The 24,654-nt window shown below is 45.4% G+C and overlaps 1 protein-coding gene across 2 annotated transcripts in view; it reads left to right on the top strand.

The window, feature by feature from the left end:
- Positions 1-2,209: 2,209 nt before the first annotated feature.
- The window catches only part of Fam117b (family with sequence similarity 117 member B), a 69,700-nt gene continuing 47,255 nt past the window's right edge, over positions 2,210-24,654 (top strand). Inside the window, exon 1 of one of the 2 annotated variants that reach the window (XM_076550328.1) lies at positions 2,210-3,087. In XM_076550328.1, coding sequence (XP_076406443.1) covers positions 2,460-3,087 — 628 coding nt within the window. In that variant the 5' untranslated portion in view covers positions 2,210-2,459. The remainder of the gene's footprint in view (positions 3,088-24,654) is intronic. The other variant, XM_076550327.1, reaches the window with a different exon arrangement.

The following is a 24,654-nucleotide window of genomic DNA, read 5'->3' as shown; positions in this document are numbered from 1 at the left end:
GTAGACCAGGCTGGCCCTGAACTCACAGAGATCTGCCTACCTCTGCCTCCCAAGTGCTGGAATTAAAGGCGTGCGCCACCACCGCCTGGCCCAGGCTGGTATTCTTAACATTCAGGGGCTGGATGAAGGAGGATCAGGAATCTAAGGCCATCTGTAGTTGGAGTTTTTCTGTGTCCCACCTGGTCCTGCAGCTGCTCAGACCCAAGCAAACACACAGAAGCTTATATTAATTAAAACTGCTCGGCCATTAACTCAGGCTTACTACTGACTAGCTCTTACGCTTAAACTGACCCCATTTCTGTTCATTTATATGTCACCACGTTTTCTGTGGCTTTACCTGTGTGCCATTACATGCTATATTGGACTGAATGTTTTAACATTTGATCTACCAAAGCTTATCTGCTGATGTTAGTTCCTTTAGCTTAATAAAAAGGAGAGGTCTTTAGTTCAGTGACATGTGGAACAAATGATCAGAGAGCCCAGGACACTGGAATATATTCCTATTGGAAGCCATTGGCCATTTACACTTGAGTGAAACTGTAAGAATTAATAACAGGCAGTATCCCTCACACTTAGTTGGAGGGATACTTAGTAAGTATTCATATTTCTGAGGTTTTGCTTGTTGGGATGCACACATATCATACCCATAGTGATTAATAAATGAAAGAATAAAGAGAGACTAGAAAAGGAATATTGAGAACTTCCTGCCCAGCACATTCTCATTAAATCCTTGGTTAATAGTCAGAACTGTATGTAGGAGATAGTATTGCTTAGCTGTACCTTACAAATAAGAAACGTGGCTAGGGACATACCCACGATCACAGACTGTGTGGTGGATCTGAATCTCTCTAGGATCCTAGGAACCTACAGGCTTTCCACAGGAACCCAGTAGGCCTTGAGGCTTACCACCTTTACCATCACCAGTGCCGTCTCTCCCATATTTAAGAGAACTTTTTAGAATGTACATCTGTTAAAGCGACAAAGGGATCAAGGGCATGCATGCACAGGGTGTATGTCGAGTTCTTCACTGAAGAGGAACCTGTGTATTACTTCAGAACTTCCTGCCTTTCAGAGCCCTTACAAAAACTGGTGGAGACTTATTTTCTCCACCAGACTAAATATGGATGGTGGGTGGGCCAATGAAATGGCTCAGCCTGATCACTGAAGTTTGACCCCCTGACTGACAATGGTGGAAGAGAACAGGCTGACCTCTGACCTCCACAGGCTTGCACATGCGTGTATACACACACCCAATGTATAAATGTAATACATCAATAAATAAAACATGGGTGGCGAACCCAGCTGTCTCAAATAGTTTGGAGCAAATAGAGGCCCAGCACTTTACACACTTGCAAGCTAATAGCCATCTTTCCAAGGCATAAGGGAACCGTGAAGTAATTGATTAAATTCGTGGTGAGTTGAGATCTATGTAGGAGTCGCAACACCATTCCATAGCAAGTGGACAGATGCCATCTAAAGTGTATTCTAATCTGCAAATGTAATCTTTCAGAGATTTGGATCTTTGTAGAGCTAAAACAAACAACAAACAACCAATCAAACAAAAAAAACCCAGAAAGAAGGATGTAAAAATGCCAGTATGATTCAATTTCTTTTTATTTTCGAGCCCTGCCTGCCTAGAGGTAGATGAAATCAGGACAGAACAAAAAAAACCCCAAAAAACTGCCCCCCCCCCCACCAAGAGACGTGCGGACGTGTTAACTCACAGCTACCACCGTGGTAAGGAAACCGAGTTGGAGGAGGACCATCCCCGGGGGACGCCGGTGGCCCGGGACAGTCCGCAGTCCCTCTGGCCATGAATTCCAGTCTTTGAGTCCCCAGGGGCTCCCTCCAGCGGGGAGCAGGGCCGCGCGTGGCGGGGCGCGCGCCTACGCGCACACTCACGTGTATACACACACACACACGCACACACACGCACGCACGCACGCTCCCCCCCCCCCCTTTGCCACGGCCGGCTTCCTCCACCCCCCGATCCCCCCCACCCCCGGGAGGAGGGGGAGAAGGAGGAGGAGGTGGGGGGGGCCGGACCTCTTTCTCTTTAAAGAGCAGACGCAGCCTCGGGAGCCGAGCCGCGCGCAGCCAATCAGCGGGGCCGAGCGGCTCGAGCGCCCTGACGCCGCGCCAATCAGCGGCGGCGGGGGGCGGGGACCCCGGAGGAGACACTATTGTTGATGAGGAGCCGCGGCGGCGGCGGCGGCTGCTGCTGCTGCTCCGCTGCTGCACCGCTGCCTCGTCGCCGGCCGCCGCTGCCCCCCCAGCACCCCTCCCGGGTCCCGCCAGTCAGGCTTCGCCACCCGCCGCGGCGGCTCAGGCCCTTCCCTCGGGCTCCCGAGCAGCCGGGTCCCGCCGCCCAGCACCTCCCTCCCCTCCCACCACCACCCGGTGCCCGCGGGCCGCCGTCGCGGGAGCGGGGGGCGGCGGGGGGCGCTGGGGGCGAAACCATGTCCCAGCGGGTGAGGCGCAATGGCTCTCCCACGCCCGCCGGCGCCCTGGCGGGTGGCGCGGTCGGCCCGGCCGGGGGCCCCGGGAGCCGCCTGCAGCCCATGAGGGCCACCGTGCCGTTCCAGCTGAAGCAGCAGCAGCCGCAGCCGCAGCAGCAACATGGCAGCCCCACGCGGGGCGGCGGCGGCGGTAACAACGGCGGAGGAGGCGCTTCAGGCCCCTCGGGTGGTGGCGGTGGTGGCGGCGGCGGCCCGCGCACCGCCTCGCGCAGCACCAGCCCCACGCGCGGCGGTGGCGGCGGCGGGAGCGGGAGCGCGGCGGTGGCGGCGGCGCGCACCAGCCCCACGGTGGCCACGCAGACGGGCGCGTCCGTGACGTCCACGCGCGGCACCAGCCCCACGCGCGGCACGGCGCCCGGGCCCCGGAGCAGTCCTCCGCGACCGCCGCCGCCGCCGCCCCTGCTGGGCACCGTGTCGTCGTCGCCCAGCTCGTCGCCCACCCACCTGTGGCCCGGCGAGGTGAGCGCGGCCCCACCCCCGGCCCGCGTCCGCCACCGGAGGAGGTCCCCGGAGCAGGGCCGGCCCTCGGCGGAGAAGAGGAGCCCCAGCGCCCCGGTGTGCAAAGCAGGTACGTGGACGGGCAAGGGGTCCCCGGGGCGCGGAGCAGGGACTGCAGCGCTCCTGCGGGGCGGGGCGGGGTGGGGTGGGGCGTGGGGTCCGCCACCTCCCCTGCATCGTCCCCGAGCGAGCGGGTCGCCGCGGTGGAGGTGCAGCCGCTCACCTTGGGCCTGGACCCATTTGTGGACATCGTCAACCCCGGCGGGGGTGGGGTGGGGGTGGGGGTGGGTGGTCCTGGCTCTTGCGTCGCTGCTGCTCACGCTGGGTGAGGCTAGGGCTGGCCTGTCACTTTTTGTTTTAGTGACGTGGTGTGAAGGCTTGCAAATAGCGCAGGGGTGCTGCTGCTGCTGCTGCTGCTGCTGCTGCTTGGGTGTTTCTGTTCCACAAAAACAGTTTCGGATCTGGAGGACTGAATGCCACACAGCAAAGGCGGATTGGGATCATTGGAGAGTTGTGAAGCTGGGAGCGGTTATTATTATTATTATTTTTTTTGCATTTCGTAAGACTTAATGGTTAGCAAGAAGGGAGAAGTTAAGTAAGGTTGCTTTGGGGTGTGTGCATAGGTATATGTTTATGTGTGTATATATATATACATGTATATATATAAAACCATATATATATACATTATATATACATACATCTATGTGTATATACCTATGCTGACATGCATCTACATATATCTGTAAATGATACCTAGCTAGCCTCAGGGTCTGAGTGTATTTCTTAGATACTGATTTATTTCTCTCTTATTGTTTGCTTTTTTTTTTTTTCTCTCTCCCTGAAGCAGAGTCTCACAAGCCCTGGCTGGCCTGGAACTCGCTGTGTATCCCAGGCTGCCTTTGATCTGTCCGCCTGCCTCTGCCTCCCTAGTGCTGGGATTAAAGGTGTACCCACAATGACTGGCCCCCCTCTTGTTGTGTACCTGACAGTTTTCTTGGGGAAGATCCTGAATGGAGGTGTTGGCTTCCAGTGGAGTCAATTTAGAAAGAATAATTCAAAGGAGTATTTAAATTTGCAGGACGTGGACCGGGATAACATTTGTTACGTGGCTTTTCCCGCAGAGTGTAGTGAAAAAAGAATGCGTAGTTGTTTTGTTGTTTTGTTTTGGTTTTTTGGTTTTTCGAGACAGGGTTTCTCTATGTAGCTTTGAGCCTTTCCTGGGACTCACTTGGTAGTCCAGGCTGGCCTTGAACTCACAGAGATCCACCTGGCTCTGCCTCCCGAGTGCTGAGATTAAAGGCGTGCGCCACCACCGCCCGGCTCTGGGTTGTTTTTGAAACATGGTCCCCTGTAGCCTCAGCTAGACTGGAACTTACTCTGTAGATAGGTTGGTTTCACTGACTGCCTCGGCCTCCTGAATGCTGGGGTTAAAAGTGGGCACTACTTTACCTGGCTACAAAATGCTTTTAAAAAACATTAGGAGGACTCCTCTGCTTGCAGTGCTGGGCAAGTGGGTTTCACACAAGACCTCATTTTTAGCGTTCACACTGGCCTTTATACAGGTTAAGAACGAGTGGTGGCCGGTGAGATGTGACTCGCCTTGTACTCCACAGAGAACATGCCTTCAAATTATGTCAAGGAAAGCAGCTTCTAGTGTATAAGAGCGTGTCTGGGAAATGCACTGCATGCCAAAATTACATGTGTGTAGTTGTTGAATCTGCTGAAGAAGATGTCTGCAGTTTGCCTTTGGCTTTCCGGAACTGGGATAGTGCGTCTGGTATATGGAAGATGAGCTGCTTAAGTGGGCAGGGGATGTGGAGGAGGAGGAGGCAGGGCCCTTCAGTCTGATTGCAGAAAATGTCCCTCTTACAAGTTGATACTCAGTGTACCCCGAGGAGAACTTGGTTAGGTTAAATGGTCAAAATATGAAGGAGGGTGCTCCTTTTCAGTGGTTTCTAGGAGGCCTTATTTCCAGGGATTCCAGGCTCATTCATATTTTCCAAAGCCCCCCCCCCCCAAAAAAAAAAAAAACCCAAAGCCCCAGAAAAATGAGTAGTTAACTCTTTAACTAGGTGTGAGGGATACTGCTTGTTACTGGGGCTTTCAGTCTTACTCCAGTGTAAATGTCCGATGGCTTCTTTTTTGGAATATATTCTTGTTACATTCTAGTTACATCTGTACAAAGTGGGGAGAATGTTTTCAGTTTCAGATCTTTCTAGCACAGACTGCTGTGATTGAATCATTCAGTGTTTTATATGACTAGATCTAGAAAGAGACACTCTAGTTACCAGACCCCCCTTTCGATTAAAGAGTCCCACCAGTTTGCAAGCTTAATGAAATGTAAAAGCTCTTACTGTGGAAACGAAGGTGCTTTTTTATGTAGGTCTGTAACCCTCCTGTGACCCAAATGCTTGAGTTCATCTCCAAGAGGTTGCTAGCTTCTAGGTGTGTCATTGGGTGAACAGAGTATCCCATCTGCGCCAGAGCTCCGGTATTACAGAGTTCCTAAGGTGGAGATCGTGGGATCTCTAGCTGGTTGATTATTTCTCTGGGAGCTGATCGCTGACTGATACAGAACATCTTTCTCTTGACTGCGGTGAGGTCCCCCAAGCACTGGTTTAAATGGCCGATCTCAGCACTTGCTGTTTTCTTTGCAGAGTGGCTCATGATGTCAGAAGGTAACTAGACGGTGGGCTCATTGTGAAGTTTATTTGGTGCTTTCTCTTTTACTTGACTTTAATTTACCTTAAAGGTGAAGAGTTGGTATGAGCTTTGGGTGGACACTGGCTTAGTACCCGTGTTCAGTCATCCAGTGTGGTATAGAGAAGTGATAACGCGTTAGTGATAGCGTCCACGGTTGTATAGCATTTCTTTGTTTATACATCGTGTGTGTGTGTGTGTGTGTGTGTGTGTGTGTGTGTGTGTGTGTGTGTGTATGTGTACATACACGCTAGGGTCACATATGTGATGGTCCAGATGGCAGTCTGCTGGAGTCTGTCCTCTTTTCCGCCCTTGGTTCCGAGGATTGAACTCAGGTCATCAGGCATGGTGACAGACACCTTTACCTGCTGAGCCATCTCACCAGTTTTAGTTTTATTTAAGTTTTCATTACATTTTATTAATTTTATTCTCTCTGTGTGTGTTTGTCCACGTGGATGCCAGGGGTCATGTTGCATTTTTCTAATTATTCGTTATCAATAAAAAATCAGGAGTCAGATATGGGGTAAGAACTTGAATGATCCGAGAAGTGGTGGAGAAGCCACCCATTTCTCCACCCAAAAAGGACTGAGATCCTTCTCTAAGCCCTGCCTAACTACTTCCTGTCTCTCTATCTGTCCTCAGTCCTCCAAAACCTCTATGGGTAATTTTGGTCACCTGGTAGCTAGCTCTGCCCTCGGATCCAAAGTAAACTTTATTGTTAGAATGCGATCAAAATATCTCACAACAGGTTCATGTGTGGAGGTCAGAGGGCAACCTTTGGGAGCTGATTCTCTCCTTCCACCATGAAGATCCCAGGGATCCAACTTGCTAAGCTTGGTGGCAGGCACCTTTACCTGCTGAGCCATCTCTGGTCCCCCCCCCTTTTATTTTTAATGACTAATAATTGTTTATCTTTATAAGATACTGTTTTCTATACATAAATACATCATAGAATGATCATTTTAGGCTAATTGATATATCATCTACCATTTCATACTTAGTATTATGATATATATAAGATTTAAGTATATTTAAGATTCATTTTAAAAAATTGTGTGTATGTATGTGTACAAACACATTGCTACCCATTATTGTGGAGATGAAAGGACAGTTTTCAGGAAATTTTCTGTTTTCCCTTGCTGATTCTGGGGATTGATCTCAGGTCATTTCAGGTTTTGCGGCAAGGACCTTTACCCTCTGGGCCATCTTGCTGGCTTTAAAATCCATTGTAGACTCTTGTACAGTTGAGGGGTTAAAGGTGCTGACTATTTGAAAGTCTGCCTGTAACTTGTGATTCCTCCTAAACTTAACAACTGAAAATCGGCCTGCAGTTATTGGAAGGCTTACTAGAAATAGAAACATTAAATTTAACATATTTTGTTTATTATATATTTTATATGTGGTGAAACAAAATCCACGGGAACTTAGGTGACTTTTTATTGCCACAGGCAATGTACCAGAGAGACGAAGAGCTCAGGTGGAGGCCATCGCATCATGCTCTGTTCTGGAAACTTCAGCTCACTGCAGCAGCAGCAGAAGGTGGCTGCTGCATTACCACAGCAGTGCAGTAATGCCATAGTTAATTGCATGTAGTTACGATTTAACACTGCATCCTCATTGTTGTTTACACTTCTCCTGAGAATGGAGCCATGCGTGGTGTTTGCGTGTGTAGGGTTTGACAAATGTTAACTTTTTAGAATAGGTTTGTGTGTTTTACAATAGTGATAAAACAGACTATCATCACCTGTAGGCAGTAGTAAAACATGGGATACACATTTTATGCCTTTGTGATTGATATAAGCTAACATTTAACCTATTTTGTGATATTTCCAGTCTATGCAATGGTTCTATGAGCTCTTTCAAATTTTTGCAGTCTCCACCAAAATCCTATGTAAATGGACCTGAACAGTTCAGACCTGTGTTATTCAATGTTAACTGTACATTATTAATGGCTGTAGCCATCTATGAATCTCTGCCATCTGGCTGTTCATTGTGTCCTTTATAACAAATTGGTGATGTGTATAAATGGATTATTTTTCTGAGTTCTGTAAACCACTCTAGAGTATTACTGAACCTTAGAAGATGTCCCTGGGAATTTGTGATCTGTAGCTGGTTGATCAGAAGCGCAGGTGTCCCAGGACTTGAAACTAGCCTCTGAGGAAAGGGCAGTCTTTAGAGGCCAAGCCTTTGTTTGAATGTTAATATCCCCACATGCTCCTGTGAAGGTAAATTTCCAGCGCTTAGCTGATGATGCTGTTTCATGTGGTTGTAGAGACTTTAGGAGGAGAGGTTGCCCTGAGCGGGTCCTTTGTGCTGTATCTTACCCTGACCTCCTCCTATGTTCCATTTTCTCTGCCTGCTGGCTGCCAAATGACATTGTGCTTTGCCATGCCCTCCTTGCCATAATGGATTGATACCTCTGAAACTGGGAGCCGGAACAAATCTTTCCTTCAGTTGTTTCTGTCAGGTATTTTTTGCTAGGATGATAGGAAAAGAAACTTCCGACAGCCCTGAAGCTGTGGCTGGTATATGTTCTAACTCAGGGTAGTTAGGATCAGAATTGGACTGTTAAATTTCCGTTTGGTGACCAGAGAATTGGTTGGTGCTTGAAAACACCCCAGGGTGCTTGTTATAAAATTCATTGTCCAGGTCTAATTTTAGGCCTTGGAAGTCCCTCCTAGTAGTTGCTGATGTCTTCAAGGACATGGCTTGAAGTCTGGGGGAAAAAGCATCAATTTAGTATTTATGTGATTTTTGTGGTGTGGCTGATGTGTGGTTGATAACAAGATGTGTATTCTTTTTTTGTTTTGTTTTTGTTTTTGAGACAGGGTTTCTCTGTGTAGCCCTGGCTGTTCTAGAACTCACTCTGTAGACCAGGCTGGCCTCAAACTGAGAGATCCTCCTGCCTCTACCTCCCAAGTGCTGGGATTAAAGGCATGAGCTACTACACTGGGTTTAAACCATGTTTTTTAGACAAGTATTCTTTTACAGTATGTGCCTTATTTTGTGTGAATTTGATTAATTGGGGTGGGAAAGTGCCAAGAAAAGAAACAAAAGGTGTACTTCCTTAAAAAAAAATATTTTAAAAAGTGTGTGTGTGTGTGTGTGTGTGTGTGTGTGACATTCTTGTGTCAACGTGAGGTCGATGCCTGTGGAGGACAGAAGAGGTTGTGAGCAGCAGTGTGGTGTGGGCGGTGGGATCTAAATGGATCTTCCGGAAGAGTAGTGTGTGCTCTTAACCCTGAGCCATCTTCACAGCCCCTTACAGGAGGAGCTCTTTGAACTAGTAGGCAGACTCAAAGTAGGGCACCAGAACTCTGTATTTGTGGTGAGTTTGAGGTCTGTTTTCTAGTACCTTGTGAAGTAAGTCTCTGAAAATTTAGCATTTCTCTGACATTCGGAGGAGAGTTAGTTGCTGGTTTCACACGTCAAGGGAATCCTTCTGGCTTATGATGTATTTTTACAATTGAAGATAAAGCATTGCAAAACACACCAGTTCTACATCTTGACTAGTGTAATTTTCACTTAGGCTCAGTTCCGCGTGTTGGGTTGAACTAACTCTTCTGTGTTACTATGCGGTACGAACACAGTCATTCACCACTTCTGAATTTAATGCCACTCAAGTTCTTAGGACGTGGACAGAGTGCAGCCAGGTTCTTTGCCAAAATAGAACCTGAACAGACTGCAGCCCAAATCCTAATAGAGTCCTCGTTCTCCTTTGAAACCTCATGAGCCAGGCAGGTCCTCATTGCTCCAGCTTCTCTGAGTAGTCTGTAGGGTCCCATCGGAATGACCTGGTGGGCTGTCTGTGCCCTCCAGGTGTCACTGGCCCTCCACACCACCCTGTCCTTGGGACACTCTCCTGGCACTTGTTGCTGAGACAGTGTACCTGACTAAAGCGACTTAAGAGTGGAATCGTTTTTTGTCTCACGATGTGAGGGTCAGGTCAGGACAGTGGAGGAAAGGTGTGGCAGGATGTGAAGTGATGGTGACATGGGACCTGTTGGTGTCACTTTGCTTTTTATTTTTTATTCAGTCCAAGTCCCCAGCCCATGGACTGGTGTGACCCACAGGTAGGGTAGACCTTCCCACACCCGTTGACACAGTCTAGACCTGTCTCTTAGCATGCTCACTGGCTTGTGTCCTAAATAATTGCAGATCCCGTCAGGTTCACAGTGAATATGAACCATTTTAAATTGCTCTGTGTGGTGATATTTTGTTTGTGTTCTGACAAATCAAGCTTGCCTGGAGATTAGAGTGTGGAGCTGGCTATTAGTTAACCATATGGCCAGGCAGTGGTGGCACACACCTTTACTCCCAGCCCTTGGGAGGAGGAAGTAGGAAGAGGAGGAGTTCAAGGCCACTCTGGGCTACACAAGATTGATCCAGTCTAAAAGAGAAACAGCCAGGCGGTGGCGGCTCACACCTTGAAGAAGTCTCCTGATCTTTCAGCATTTACCCCCATACCAGCTTACCAGTTAGAATTCGAGCTACAGCTCTGATGTCAGTGGAAGGAAGCAAACTGAACAAGGTGTTGTTGTGCAGTTCTTATAGGACGAGGGAAATCTCAGCATGTGTCCACAGGAAAACGCGCAGGTCAAGGGCAGATGCTCAGGAAAGGTGGACAGGGGATGGGCTCCAGCACACAGAGTCCAGAAGTCTCCGAAACCACGAACACCACCTTTCATTTACTGAGGAGGGAAATGGCTGTGGGTGTGGTTCAAGATGACAGATAACAACAGACGGGGAGGAAGTTGAGAAAGGCTGCAGCTTCTGTCTTTAAACTACTTGGAGAAAAAATAGCATGCGTGTCTGTTTTAAAAATGCTACATTTTAAAATTAACCTTTTAATCAGACTACCTGTAAATAATTAAAAATTACAAATAGCACTATACTTGTAATCAAATCACACTTCTGTTTGTTCTCACTCCTGCAGCCCTTAGAACAATAATTTTCAACTCTTAGGACTTTTTGAAATGTTTAATATTCTTACATGCATATAATGTGTTGATCAAATCTGCCTCCCATTTTTGGTGCTTATTTATTGTCTTAAAAAGGTTTTTCCTCAGTTTATGACTTATTTGTACAGAAAATGCAGGCTTACCAGTGGTCTTAGTTAATGTTTCATTGCTGTGAAGAGACACCATGACCATGGCAACTCTTATAAAGGAAAACATTTCATTGGGTCTGGCTTACATTTCAGAGGTTTAGTCCATTATTATGGCAGGAAGCATGGCAGCATGCAGGCAGATGTGGTGCTGGAGAGGAGCTGAGAGTCCTACATCTGGATCAGCAGCAGCAGGAAGAGAGAGTGCCACGCTTGTTCTGGTTTGAGCATCTGAGACCTCAAAGCCCACCCTCAGTGACACACTTCCTCTAATAAGGCCACGCCTTCCAATAGTGCCACTCCCTGTGTGCCTATGGGGCCATTTCCTTTCAAACCGCCGTACAGTGGTTACTCATTATTAGTGTTTAAATTCTGACTCTGAAGGTACCGTTTGTATCAGAACCTTGTGTGTGCTGTCGTTGTATGTCTTCCTTGATAATGTTTTATATGCCTTGAGTTCACCTCAAATTGCTTTGTTTGCTGTCTTTATTTTCTGTTATTTAGCGTAAATTTATTCTGGAACTTTGATAATGGAAACTTTGGAATATTTAAAAATGTATCAGGTTTCCACCTGTCTCCTAGCTGTTCTATTGTGAAGCGACACCATGACCAAGGCAACTCTTTTTTAAAAATAATTTATTTTTATTTTATGTACATTGGTGTTTTGCTTCCATGTATGTCTGTGTGAGGGTGTCAGATCTTGGAGTTACAGACAGTTGTGAGCTGCCATGTGGGTGCTGGGAATTGAACCTGGGTTCTCTGGAAGACCAGTCAGTGCTCTTAACTTCTGAGCCATCTCTCCAGCCACCAAGGCAACTCTGTTATAAAAGAAAGCATTTAATTGGGGCCTTGATTACAGTTTCAGAGGCTTAGTTCACTATCATCATGGTGGAGAGCATGGCAGCATGCAGGCATAGTACTGGAGAAGTAGCTGAGAGTCCTACATCTTGATCTGCAAGAGAGAGAGAGACAGAGAGACAGAGACATACACACTAGGCCTGGCATTGGCTTTTGAAACCTCAAAACCCACTCCCAGAGCCACACTTCCTCTAGGAAGGCCGAATCTGCTCCAACAAGGCCACACCTTGTAATCCTTCTCAAGTATTGTTACTCTCTGGTGACTAAGCATTCAAATAGATGAGCCTATGGCAGCCATTCTTACTCAAACTACTGTAAAGATCCTGTCCTTAATTGTGCCACTAGCCTGCGACAGACAGCGTCCCAGCCTAAAAAGCGGGCCATTTGTTATAAAACACAATTTTGGGTGATTCTGTATTTGTACAAATGTGACTGCCCCGTACGTTTATTACAGACTAAAGATGATGGTGAACATTTACATCGTTTTCAGCCTTTTTTTAATTACAAAGAAATGAGTTTCAGTGTAATGTTTTCATATATATCATCATCTTGTTCTCATTTCTCCCTCCTTGATCCCCCACTTCCTTCTCCCAGATAGTTTGCCTTCGGTTTTCATGATGTATATTTCCAGTAACCCCCCCACCCCCACTCATTTTTGAGACTGGGTCTCAGCCTTCTCTGACCTCAGACTCACTGTGTAGTTAAGGATGGCCTCGAACCTCCTAATGCTGGGGTTATAGGTGTGTGCACTACGTTTATGGAGTGCTAGGAAGCACTCTGCCAGCCAAGCTACACCCTTAGCCCACTCCCCACTTCTTTTAAGGCAGTCTCAAGTAGCCTAGGCTAGCCTTGCTCACTAGGTAGCCTCTGCTTCCCAGGTGCTGAGATTACAGGTTTGCACCACCACGCCCAGCATTATTACCCTCTCTTGTGCCTTCCTCCTGACTCGTTGGAGCTTTGTCCTTCTCTAGTGTCCTTTCTCCTTCTGTGTCGTGTGTCGTGTGTGTGTGTGTGTGTGTGTGTGTGTGTGTGTGTGTGTGTGTGTGTGCATGCACATATATGTATTCACACACATTTGTGTGCACATGTAATACAAAATGTGGTATTTTTCTTTCTGAGTCTGGCTTATTTCGCTTAACGTCTTTTCTCCAGTTCAATCTATTTTCTCAATGTCATAATTTCATTCTTATAAATTGAATGAAATTCCACTTTGCATATAGGTTTTCTTCATCTATTCATCTGGTGGGAGTCACCTAGGCTGATAAACTTCTTAGCTACCATGAAGATTGTAGCAAGAAACAAGGATGTGCACATCTCTGGGGTCTGATGTACAATCCTTTGGTTATATATCAAGGAGTGGTGTGCCTCTATGATATGATAGTTTTATTTTATTTTGAGGAATCTCTATATTAATTTCAGTAGTGGCTGACGGGCTAAGTTTCCAAGCAGCACTGTTGCAAGGGTTCTTCACCAGCTTTTGTTGTCGTTGTTTTCTTGATGACGGTCATTCTGAATAGGGTGACGTGAGGTCTCAAAACAGCAGTGGTGGTGGTGTGTGCGTCTTCCTCCTGGCTGAGGAGTTGAACACTTTTCCAAATATTTAACACCCGTTTGTACTTGGTTTGGGAACTGGAGTTCTTACAGATTGTACATATTAACTCCTGTTCGTGTAGTGGGTAAAGATTTTCAGAAAAGGTTCCATGGGCTACTGAGAAGAATGCATTCTATTTTTGTTGAATGGGATACTATATAGATATGTTAGTTTCATTTGATCTGTGGTGCAGTTTAACTTTGAAGTTTGTTTGTTGATGGTTTTGTTGGTTTGAAAGCCCTGTTGAAGATGACAGGGGTATCAAAGTCATCTGTAATTACTGCATCTGTGTCTCTCAGACTTTTAATGCCCGTTAGTGTTCGTTATATTTAATTGGGAGCCCCAACATCTGGCATAGTAAATTCACATTTTTTATTTATTAATATGTAATGATCTTCATCTCTGATTAATTTTGTTTTGAAGTCTGCCTTTTCAGATATAATAATAGTCATGTCAGCTTGCCTCTCTCTGCCTCCCAAGTGCTGGGATTAAAGGTGTGTGCTACCATCACCCAGCTAGATAGGTTTTGATCTAGTGATAGGTTTTGATCTAGTCAGGCAATCTGCATGTCTTTATTGGTGAGCTAAGACTATTTGCTTTTTAAGGTTCTTGAGACTTACTGATTTTTGTAATCGGTTTCTTAGTTGGGTTCTTTTCTTTCTCCCTTATTTATAGGGATTTGCTTGTACTATGTTGGGCATGATTGTTAGTTCTCATTTGTACATCTGTTCCTCTCATGAAATTATTATTTTCTGTGCTCTTCAAGATTGAATAGTATTCCTTCTAACATCTCCAGAGGTCCTGCTTTAGTTTGTGCTTGCCATGAAATGTCCCTACTCTTCTCCCAGTTTAAAGATTTATTTATTGTGTGCATCACAGGAGATCAGAGGCTAACTTGCCGGAATCTGTTCTTTACTTTCACCATATGGGTCCTAGGATCTATCTCAGGTTGTCATGCAGGCTCCTTGGCCCACCGTGAGCCTTCTCACCAACTCCCTCCCCTTAATTTTAGAAGACTGTGCCGGAGGGGAATGGTACAAGGTAAACAGCCATTTGGGCACAAGGTAGTTTAGGGAATGAAAGCAAGCGGGGTCATTTCAGTTGAGTTGTCTGCTCTGAGGATGTTCTCGCTGTCCTTATTCTGCTTGTTTTTAGTGTCTGGAGGCATTTGGAGGTAATGGTTGGTGAAGAGACGGGGTGAAGTAGACACCTAGTACAGCTGAGCCACAGAGAAGAGTCTTGAGTGACAGCTCAGAGTGATTACAAGGAGGCCAGCAGAGTGTTGTCACAAGTAAAATTTCTGTCCTGTCCTGTCCTCTGTGCATGCTCATCAAGGCAGTTCTAATTGTTTGTTTTGAGAAACATCATCTATCTTAGGGTTTCTCTGAGTTCCAGGCCAGTGTGGTCTACAGAGCGAGTTCCAGGATAGCCAGAGCTGCAGAGAAAGAGCGTATCTCAGAAAACAAACGAAGCATTGCTTATTGTAGCAGGGGCTGGGGTGGGGAGCCCTTTTATCTTTTAAAGAAAAAAGTACTTGCTGTCTTAGTTAGGGTCTTATTGCTGTGAAGAGACACCATGACCACAGCAACTCTTATAAGGAAAACACTTCATTGGGGTTGGCTTACAGTTCAGAGGTTCAGTCCATTGTCATCATGGTGGGACATGGCGGAGTGCGGGCAGACACGGTGCTGGAGAAGGACTGAGAGTTCTGCACCTTGATCTGCAGGCAGCAGGGGGGAGACTGTGTCCCACACTGGGTGGAGCTTGAGCATGTATGATGACGCACTTCCTCCACCAAGGCCACACCCCCTGTGTGCCCCTTCCTATGGGCCAAGCATTCAACACACGAGTCTATGGGGGCCGCTCCTGTTCCAGCCACCTCTGTGCTTGCTTTTCTGTGTCAGTCATGTAATATGTGTGGGTGGTCTTTGTTTCAGTGCCAAGTGTCACATTGTTCTGTTTTGGTCGTGGGAAATACTAGTGTTGAAAAAAACCAAGAGGATAGAGTTTCTGCTGCTGAATTTGTTTCTGTAACTAAAGCAGAAGATGACTTCCTCCTAAATTCTCTAGTTTGTCTTTATTTCTGGAAGCTATTATTCTATTGAATCAAATTTGAATTATAAAAAATTATTCCTGGAGATATTTTGGCAAAGATGGGACATAACTAAGAAAAAGTTCTTTATATTGTTTTAGATGGAATTTTTTTTTTTTTCGAGACAGGGTTTCTCTGTGCAGCTTTGCGCCTTTCCTGGAGCTCACTTGGTAGCCCAGGCTGGCCTCGAACTCACAGAGATCCGCCTGGCTCTGCCTCCCGAGTGCTGGGATTAAAGGCGTGCGCCACCACCGCCCGGCTAGATGGAATTTTTAGGCATGTCATTGTGAAAGTATTTTCTTAAACCATCCTCCAGAAAGACGAAAAAACAAACAAGCAAACCCAATACTAGATGAACATTGCCGTTTTGCTTGTTCTGGAGAGGGTAGGGTGAGTGGTGATGTCTAGCTCTGTAGCTCAGGCTAGCCCTGACCTTATAATCCTTGTTCCTCCAGTGAAGGGATCACAAGTGCATGCTGCTTTGTGTGGCTTCCTTCCCTTTGAAATCTTTAACCCCTGGATGCCTTAGTGTTAAAGCTGTTGCCTCGTACGGTTTCTCTGATTCTTTCTGTTGTTTGCTAAGGTGGTGGCTTCCAGGGCTGTGGTTGTAAATGCCAGTCCAGCCTTTAAACTCAGTAGAATGGTAGTAGGATTGAGGAAATCTCTGAATAACCAAGAACGGATAGATCTGAAGACAAGATAAAATGCTTTCCAGGATTCTTCTGCTGAATGATTCATGTAAGTGAGGCTGGCCTCGTTCTGAACTGCTCTCTAAATTCACAAGTATTTATTGAGTACCTGTTAAAGTAACAGTACTGTTAGGTCCCCACTTTTGTTGTTGGGAAAACAAATGGTAAAGTAAGACCAAGTCTCTTCTCTCAAGGAGTTTACTTTCTAGCCCAGGATTTTTTCCTCCAGAATGGTGAGACGGAATCTGTAAGCCACAAGGCACAAGGGCTTCTTTTTAACCAATTCCAGCCAGAACAATTCTAGGGAAGAACTGTGGTAGATTGTGTGTCCATCCCAGAATCAAATTGTATACCTAGAAGGATGATGAATTATTAGAAACTAAGCCTGGTCATGTGCTTGCTTTGGAAATTTGACTCCTTACCTTTTAAAGCTTCAGAGAGGGTTTGGTGAAGTTCTTCCCCCTTTGGCTTTCCTGTTGTCCGGCACAGAGCAGGGAGTTTCTCTTTAACAGTTACAGTTTCTATTCCAGCAGCTCCTTGGCTGCATCTTTAAACTTGCTTAAGCTCTTTTCCTCAATGAGCTACAGTATTTTTTTAAAAAACCTTACTGCTCATTTTCACTCTATCTGAATTCTATCCTGCCTTGAAATCTCCTCTGCCAAATACAGTTGATCCAGGTTAATTAAACAAGTACTCTGGTTTCTGAATCTATAGGGCGTCTTAGGACATGTCACCTGAAGATAGAGGGGATACTGTAATTTATATGTGTGCTCATGTGTGAGTGGGTGCATGGTTTGTGGATGTTTGTGGAAGCTAGAGGACAACCTCAGGTGTCCACCACCACTTTTTTGGGAGGGGTGCCTCACGGACCTGGAACTCACCTGATAGGTTGGGTGGCCAGGTAACCCCAGGGATCTGCCTTCCTCTACTTTCCCGGAGCTAGGGTGACAAGTGCCGCCCACACCCAGCAGTTTAAACATAGGTAGACATATATATATATATATATATGTATATATATATGCATGCCTATAACCTCAGTTATAACAAGGGAGGCTAAGGCAGGAAGATCAGGGGCTTGAGGTCAGTGTAGGCAACATAACTGGGTTCAGTCAAGGACAGATTGTTTTATATAAGTCTGCCTCAAACTAAGTGAACAAAAAGATAAAATGACATTTCTTCTTCCTTGGTTGAGAATGTACACGTTTATTGGTAGATTAATCACAAATGGTAAAAGTTAGTTGTCCTAGTTATTTTTAGAATCACTTGAGAAGGCAGTCTGAATTGAAGGATTGCCTAGATCAGATTGGCCTATCAGCATGTATGGGGCATTATCTTGATAATTGCCCTAGGAGGGCCGAGCCCACTGTGGGTAGAACCATTCCCTGAGCTGAGCATGGGATATGTTTTTTGTGGAACTTTGAGGTGACCACAAAAAGCATGTTTCTATTTGTATAAATTGTCAACATGTATAGTTGTGGTTTCTACAATGTATAGTTGTGAAGATTCTACAATGAAAATAATAGGCATTTTAATATAAATAGAAAATTATATTAAGTATATATTTGTGCTCTAGAAAATAATTTCCCTGGCACCACTCAACTTGCTAAGGTAATAGGAAAACTGTTAAAAAGACAAAATGTAGCTGTGAATGCTATAACTGTATCTGCAATGTCTCCCTAAGGCACATGGGTGACTACATGTGTGCCTTGTGTGCACACACAAAGAAATAAATGTTAGTTTAATACTTAAAGGGCCAGCAAGATGGTTCAGTGGGTAAAGGTGCCAGCCATCAAGCTGGACAACTTGAGTTTGATCCCCAGGACCACATGGTGGGAGAAGAGAAATGACTCCTGCAAGTTTTCCTCTGACCTTCATACATGTGCTGAGGCAAGCATGCACTGTCATGTGCACACACACACACACACACACACACACATGCATGTGCATAAACACAAATAAATACATTTAAAAATTTTAAATCCTATAAGATTTTAAAATGATTTGAAACATATGTCAGGTTCTATATGTACACTCTGTAACAGGCAGGTTCCAAACAGTAATCTAGTCTAATGAGTCTTAAGAGAAGTACAGACTGCCCTGAAAGTGTCTTCAAAGCTGAGACCTGAAGAACTGACATGAGGGAATTATTTGGGGGAGTGAAGCAGAGTGTACCAAGGGGTAAAGGCAGAAAAGAGCACCGAAGAAATAAAAATCTGGGCAATATGATCATACCACAGAGAGGAAAAATGGACATTCCCACTTTCTCTATACCAAAAGGCCAGCGGTGCGGCCATCTACGTCTGAGCCCTCTGGTTCTGTTACCTTTTCTTTTTATTTCATCAATGACGACATTTCCCCCCATTTTAGTCACAGTGGCTAGGTATAGTGGTCCATGCCTACACTTCAGCACTTGGGAAGCACAGGCAAGAGAATCAGGAGTTAAGGTTAGCCTCAGCTACACAGCAAGCTAGGGGCCAGCCATAGTCATATGTACTTATTTATGGCTGCTTTCCTGCTACAAACAATGGAGGTAGTTTTAGAGACTATAAATGAGTTATAATTTAAAAAATATTTATTGTTGGGGGCTGGAGAGATGGCTCAGTGATTAAGAGCACTGACTGCTCTTCCAGAGAACCTGGGTTCAATTCTCAGCAACCGCATGGCAGCTCACAATTGTCTGTTGACTCCAAGATATGACACCCTCACACAGACATTCAAGCAGGCAAAACACTGATGCATATAAAATAAAAAATAAATAAATATTTACTATCGTGTCCTTTCCAGCAAAGGTTTGCTTTTCTTTTCTTTTTTTCTTTTTTGGTCTTGTTTTTCGAGACAGAGTTTCTCTTTGCAGCCCTGGCCTTGAACTCACAGATCTGATTTCCTGTGCCTCCTGAGTGCTAAAATTAAAGGCATGTGCTACCATGCCTGGCTGAACTTTTAAAAATTTTAATAGGATGTCATACTGTCTACAAAATTATATACCTTTCAACTTTTTTGTTTTTTGTTTTTCAAGATAGAGTTTCTCCGAGTAGTGTAGATGTAACCAATCGTCTTATTAAATAAGAAACACAGAACCAATGCAATGAAGAAAGCCAAGAGATCAGAGCTAAGAGCCTTACCCACCTGCTGCAGCTAGCCAAGAGACCTCTCAAAAAAAAGGGCCTACTTCCTGTGTGGTTGTCTTTATATAGTCTTTCTGTTCTGTCTTCTCATTGGTTGTAAACCCAAACACACACATGATTGCCTCGTAACTGCCTGTATGTACAGACCTCCAGGTCTTCTTTGGTATTGAGATTAAAGGCATGTGTCTCCAATGCTGGCTGTATCCTTGACCACACAGAGATCTACCTAGCTCTGCCTACCAAGTGCTGGGATTAAAGGCGTGCTCCACAAATGCCCAGCTCTGCTATGGCTTGCTATTAGCTCTGACCCCCGGGCAACTTTATTTATTAACATACAATTAAAATCACATTTCAGTACAAATGAAATACCACCATAGTGTAGTTTTGGTGCCTGTCCTGGATCTCGCTCTGTAGACCGGGCTGGCCTTGAACTCACAGAGATCCGTCTGCCTCTGCCTCCCGAGTGCTGGAATTAAAGGCGTGCGCCACCACCGCCCGGCCAGTTACATACTTTTTAATGCATGTTGTACATGTGTTTGTGTACAGGTACATGTTGTGTTGATGCTCATGTACATGTGTGCAGAGGACATTTCTTGATTGTGCTCACAACGCCATGCAGCTCGGCTTGCAGCTCACAAATTAGTCTAGACTAGCTAGCCAGTGAGTGGTAGCGATCCTCCTGTCTCTGCCTCCTCAGTGGTTGGTTTGCAAGCTGTGCCGCCACGCTCAGCATTTTTACATGGTTACCTGGGGTCAGACTTAGGTTCTCACGCCTGTAAGGACTGAGCTATCTTCCCATCCCAAGTTAAACACAGAGTTGGGAGTGACTTTTTTTTTTTTTTTTTTTAAACATAGAGCTACTTCTTTGGGATGAATTGTATTTATTTTACCCCTGACCCCCGTGTGTGTGTGTGTGTGTGTGTGTGTGTGTGTGTGTGTGTGTGTGTGTGTGTTTTGGGGGGCATGCCGTGGTGTGAACGTGGAAATCAAAAGACATCTTTGGAATCTGTTCTCGTCCACCTCTTTATGGGTTGCAGGGATCAAAGAGGTGGTCAGGCATGTGCAGCAAATGCCTTGACCTGCTGAGCCGTCTCCCCAGCACCTAAGTCTTGGTTTAATTTAAATTTTTATAAGTACTGCAACGATTTCTACCTGTATGTGGTGGGTCAAGCCTGTAATTTTTTCATGGCCAGCCTGGTCTATCTAGTGAGTTCCAAGCTAGCCTGGGCTACAAAGTGAGACCCCCGTTTCAAACAATCAAAAAAAAAGTTTTTTCTAAGACTCCAAAAGAAAAGACTGCTGTAATACCTTCGTTTTGTAGAGAAGGAAGCTGGAAGTTCAGAGAGAAGCCGCGCACCCAAAGCTTAAGAACTTGCATTCAGTAATTAGCTTGGGGGATTTCCTTCCTTTCCTTTTTTCTTTTTTCTTCCCCCTCACCCTTAATTCTTTTTGATTATTTTTGAGACATGTCTGTGGTGTACCCTTGATTGACTTTGAGCTCATTCCTGCTGGAGTGCCCCGCCATGCCCCGCCCCGCCATGCCTAGCCAGCAGTTGAGGGGTTTTAATCTGGCCTGTGTTTTCACACTGTATTCTACTTCCTGTTTGTAGGCATCCCAGTGGGTGAGGTGGGAAGGGTAGTCTCTGGCAAAACTGGGCAAGGTTCAGATGCTGTATTAAGATAAACCACTTAAAAAAGATAAATATGTTAATTATTTTCCTATAGGCATCCCACAGTGTATAGATTATATACTGTTTTTGTCAGAAAAAGTGAAAAGTGTAAGAGCAACCCAAGTACTTGGCAGTGGTGGTCGAGGGAGACCAAGTGTTAAGTGGTACTGACTGGTCCGGGAGTGCCCTCCCTCAGGACCTTTGCTTCCTCTCGTCTCTCCAGCGGAGCCAGTCCTCAGGGACTTTAGCCCCTCTGGTTTCTGCTGCTCAGTCCTCTCTTTTCAGATGTCATCTTGTCCTGGCCTTCTGTAACTTGTGTGTAAAGTGTCAGCCCCACTCAATGCCTCTCCCTCCCCATGCTGCTGTGTCTTGTGTGTCAGCACCTGGTGTATTTGTTGGCTTCATGGGTCTCACGTCCTCTGGTAGAGCAGAAGCTTCCCAGCCGCAGAGACCTTTTTCTTCTCTCCGCTTCCATGTCTGAAATAGATGGTCAGTGAATCAATACCATGGACATGAGGCCATCCTGAAGGGCCAGTTAGTTGGGAAGGCTGGTCCTTGGGAAGGCTGGTCCAGGTTGGAGTGCACCCTTTGAGTGTGTAAGGCGGGCAGTTCCATACAGGTCACATAGGAAGAGAGAGAGTTGAAACGAAATGTGGACGTTAACATGTACAGTATCATGAGTACATTGGCTGCCTAATTCTAAAAGTGCCTCTTGAAGTATGAAACTAAAAGCTTTGCTGAAATTGTGCATATTGTGTATTTTGTTCCTTTGCTATCACTCTTTGAAAACAGATGTTAACATACAGGTTTTTTGAATGCTAATGGATCTGTTAATTTTAGTGTGTGTGTGTTTTAAATTTTATTTTTAATTCTTTGCAAGATAGAACACAGAAAGAGGCCTTGGCATACTAGGGTAGTGTACACTTTGATTACAGTTGGCTGAAACTGCATGCTAGAGGGCTAAGTCCGCACTTCATTGAAAAGCATTTCCTCTTACTGTTTGCTTTACATTTTAGTTTAAAGAGAAAAACGTTGCTAATGCCTGTTGTACAGTGATGAATTAAGGGCTAGTCATTCTAGGTGTGGCACACCCTGGTAGTCTCTTCTGTGGCTGAGGCAGGAGGATCACAAGTTCAAGGCCATTCTGAGCTACACAGCACCTAGGGAGCTAACACCCGTTTTTTTTTTTTTTTTTTTTTTTAAGTCAGGTTGGGTGGCTCACATCTGTGAATCCCAGCACTTCAGAGGCTAAGGCTGGGGGATTGCAGCAAGTTCCAGACAAAACCTGGTCTACATGTGAATTCCAGAATAGTCAGGGCTGCATAGCTAGACTGTAGGTTAAAAAAACTAAGCCAGAACAATAAAAGGGCTGGTTGTTCTAGACATTTCGAAGCTTTTGCTTCATTTCTTTCTCTTCATAAGTGTGGGAGCCCATTTTCAGGTTCCTCGTGGCTTTATACCCAGCAGGTCCACATAGAGAGGATGATCAGGACCACGGGCCTGAGTGCAGGTGTCTGGGATGGTCTGCACTTGGCTGTGCTGGGGGAGGAGGTCTTTTGCTCCACCCCTTGGTGTCTCCATAAGTACCCTGGGGCAGAGACAGTCAGGGCCCATTGGAATAGGTTCCAGGCCCTCTCCAGGCTATCCTTTATTTTCCATCTGTTTATTTCCGTAAGATTCTCTGCAATATAAATCCTTCTATCTAATATTTCCTGCTGCTCGCACTCAAGAAAACTCTGGGGAGCTGTGGGGTTGGTGGGTAAACGCCCCACACATAAGCAACCTTAAAAAGATTACATCTAACTTCTTTTTCTTTGCCCTTCAGACTAACTATCCAGTGTGAGTTCTACCTGATGACTTTGTCTTGAAGTACAGTGCTCTCTACATGTTAGGTGTTTCTCTATTATATTTGTATATGCACACATAGGTCACTTACATACGTGGGGTATCTTTTATTTATTCTTTGACAATTTAATACATGTAAACAATGTATCTGGGTCTTATCTCTCCCACTCCATTCCCCTCAGAAACCCCAACACACCCTTTTTCCTTCACGTTCTCTCCCCCTTTTTGGGTAGCTTACTGGGTCCATTTAGTGTTCCAGCTGGAATGTTGCTGTTCTTGTGTAGGTAATCACATCTGTAGTCAGTTCTTAGCACAATGGCCATGCCATGTCCAGAAGATAGCATTTTCCAGTATGTGGGTGCGTGGGTGCACGCATGTTCTTGTTAGGGCTGAACACCCAGAAGTTACTTACTCTGGGTCCTTGGATCTGACACTGCAGAACTTTAAAACCTGCACAAGGTTGAGGTCCCAGTGCTGAGAGGGAGAAGTGGACAAGGGCTTTCATTCCTAACCAAGAAGGCAGCTACAGTTGATACCCAATTGCAAAAGGAAAAATTAGTGTTCTACAGTTGGATATCACTGGTATGTTAACCAGACTTCAGAGCAGGCCCTGTACCCAGGAATATTTGGCCAACACAAAATGAACTCTGGTATTTTTGTTGAGTGTTTGTCTCATATTGTTTTGTTTGGGCTTCTTTTTGTCTTATGGGTCTCTTCCTTATATATTTTATTTTTGTGTCTTGGTGTTTTGCCTGCGTGGGTGTGTGATCCCCTGAAACTAGAGTTACAGACAGGTGTGAGCTGCCATGTGGGTGCTGGGAATTGAACCAGGGTCCTCTGGAAGAGCAGCCAGTGCTCTTAACTGCTGAGCCATCTCTCCAGCCCCTCGTGTATTTTAGTTTCTGGTTTTGTTTATTTGCATTCATTCATTCACTCACTCACTCACTCACTCACTCACTCACTCACTCACTCACTCACTCATTTATTCTTGAGACAGGGTTTCTCTGTGTATCCCTGGTTGTCCTGGAACTCGCTCTGTAGATCAGGCTGTCCTCAAACTCAGGGATTTACCTACCTCTGTCTGGGATTAAAGATGTGTGCCACCACCTGGCTTAGATTCTGACTTTGTGGAGGTTTTTTGTGTATGTTTCTTGTTTGTTTTTTAAAGACAAAGCTAGAAAGGGTGTGGTGGCATTGGCTATGTGGGGAAGATCTGGGAGGAGATGTGGGAGGGGGAAAGCATGATCAGGATATGTTGTTTGAAAAAATGTTTTCAATTAAAAGTGTGTGTGTGTGTGTGTGTGTGTGTGTGTGTGTGTGTGTGTGTATACACTACAGTGTGCATGTAAGAGTTAGAGGACAGCTTCGAGATGTCTGGTCTCTTCCACCATGTGAGTTCTAGGGGTGTGACTCATGTCCTCAGGTTTCACCTTTACCTGCTGAATGATCTCTCTGGCTGGCCCTCAGTTCTGTCTTATACAGTTGAGGCCACCTGCCTAGGGATGGTGCCACCTACAGTGTGCTATGTCCTCCACATCAACCATCAGTCAAGACACCAGTGTACAGACATGCCCACAGGCCAAGCTGATTGAAGCAAATTTCATTGATTGATTGATTGATTGATTGATTGATTGTTGTTTGTTATACAGAGCCTCTTTATGTAGCCCTGGATGTCCTGGAGTTGACCAGGCCTTAATCTCACAGACTGAGATCCTTCTGCCTCTGCCTCTTAAATGCTGGGATTAAAGGCATGAGCCACCATGCCCAGGTCAAAGCAGTTTATAACTGAGATTCCCTCTTTCCTGGTGACTTTAGGTTGTTTCAAGTCGACAATAAAAACTGAGACATGACTTCATGAATCTCTAATTCAAGGTATCAGTGTGAGATTTAAATGAAGTAATGTGTGGAAAGCAATTAGATGATGCCTAGCAAGTGTTAATTGCTCAGTGTTGGTTGTATT

Source organism: Peromyscus maniculatus, chromosome 13, assembly GCF_049852395.1.
Source record: "Peromyscus maniculatus bairdii isolate BWxNUB_F1_BW_parent chromosome 13, HU_Pman_BW_mat_3.1, whole genome shotgun sequence".
NCBI classification, from domain to species: Eukaryota; Metazoa; Chordata; class Mammalia; order Rodentia; family Cricetidae; genus Peromyscus; species Peromyscus maniculatus.
This window is presented reverse-complemented; position numbering and strand designations above follow the sequence as displayed.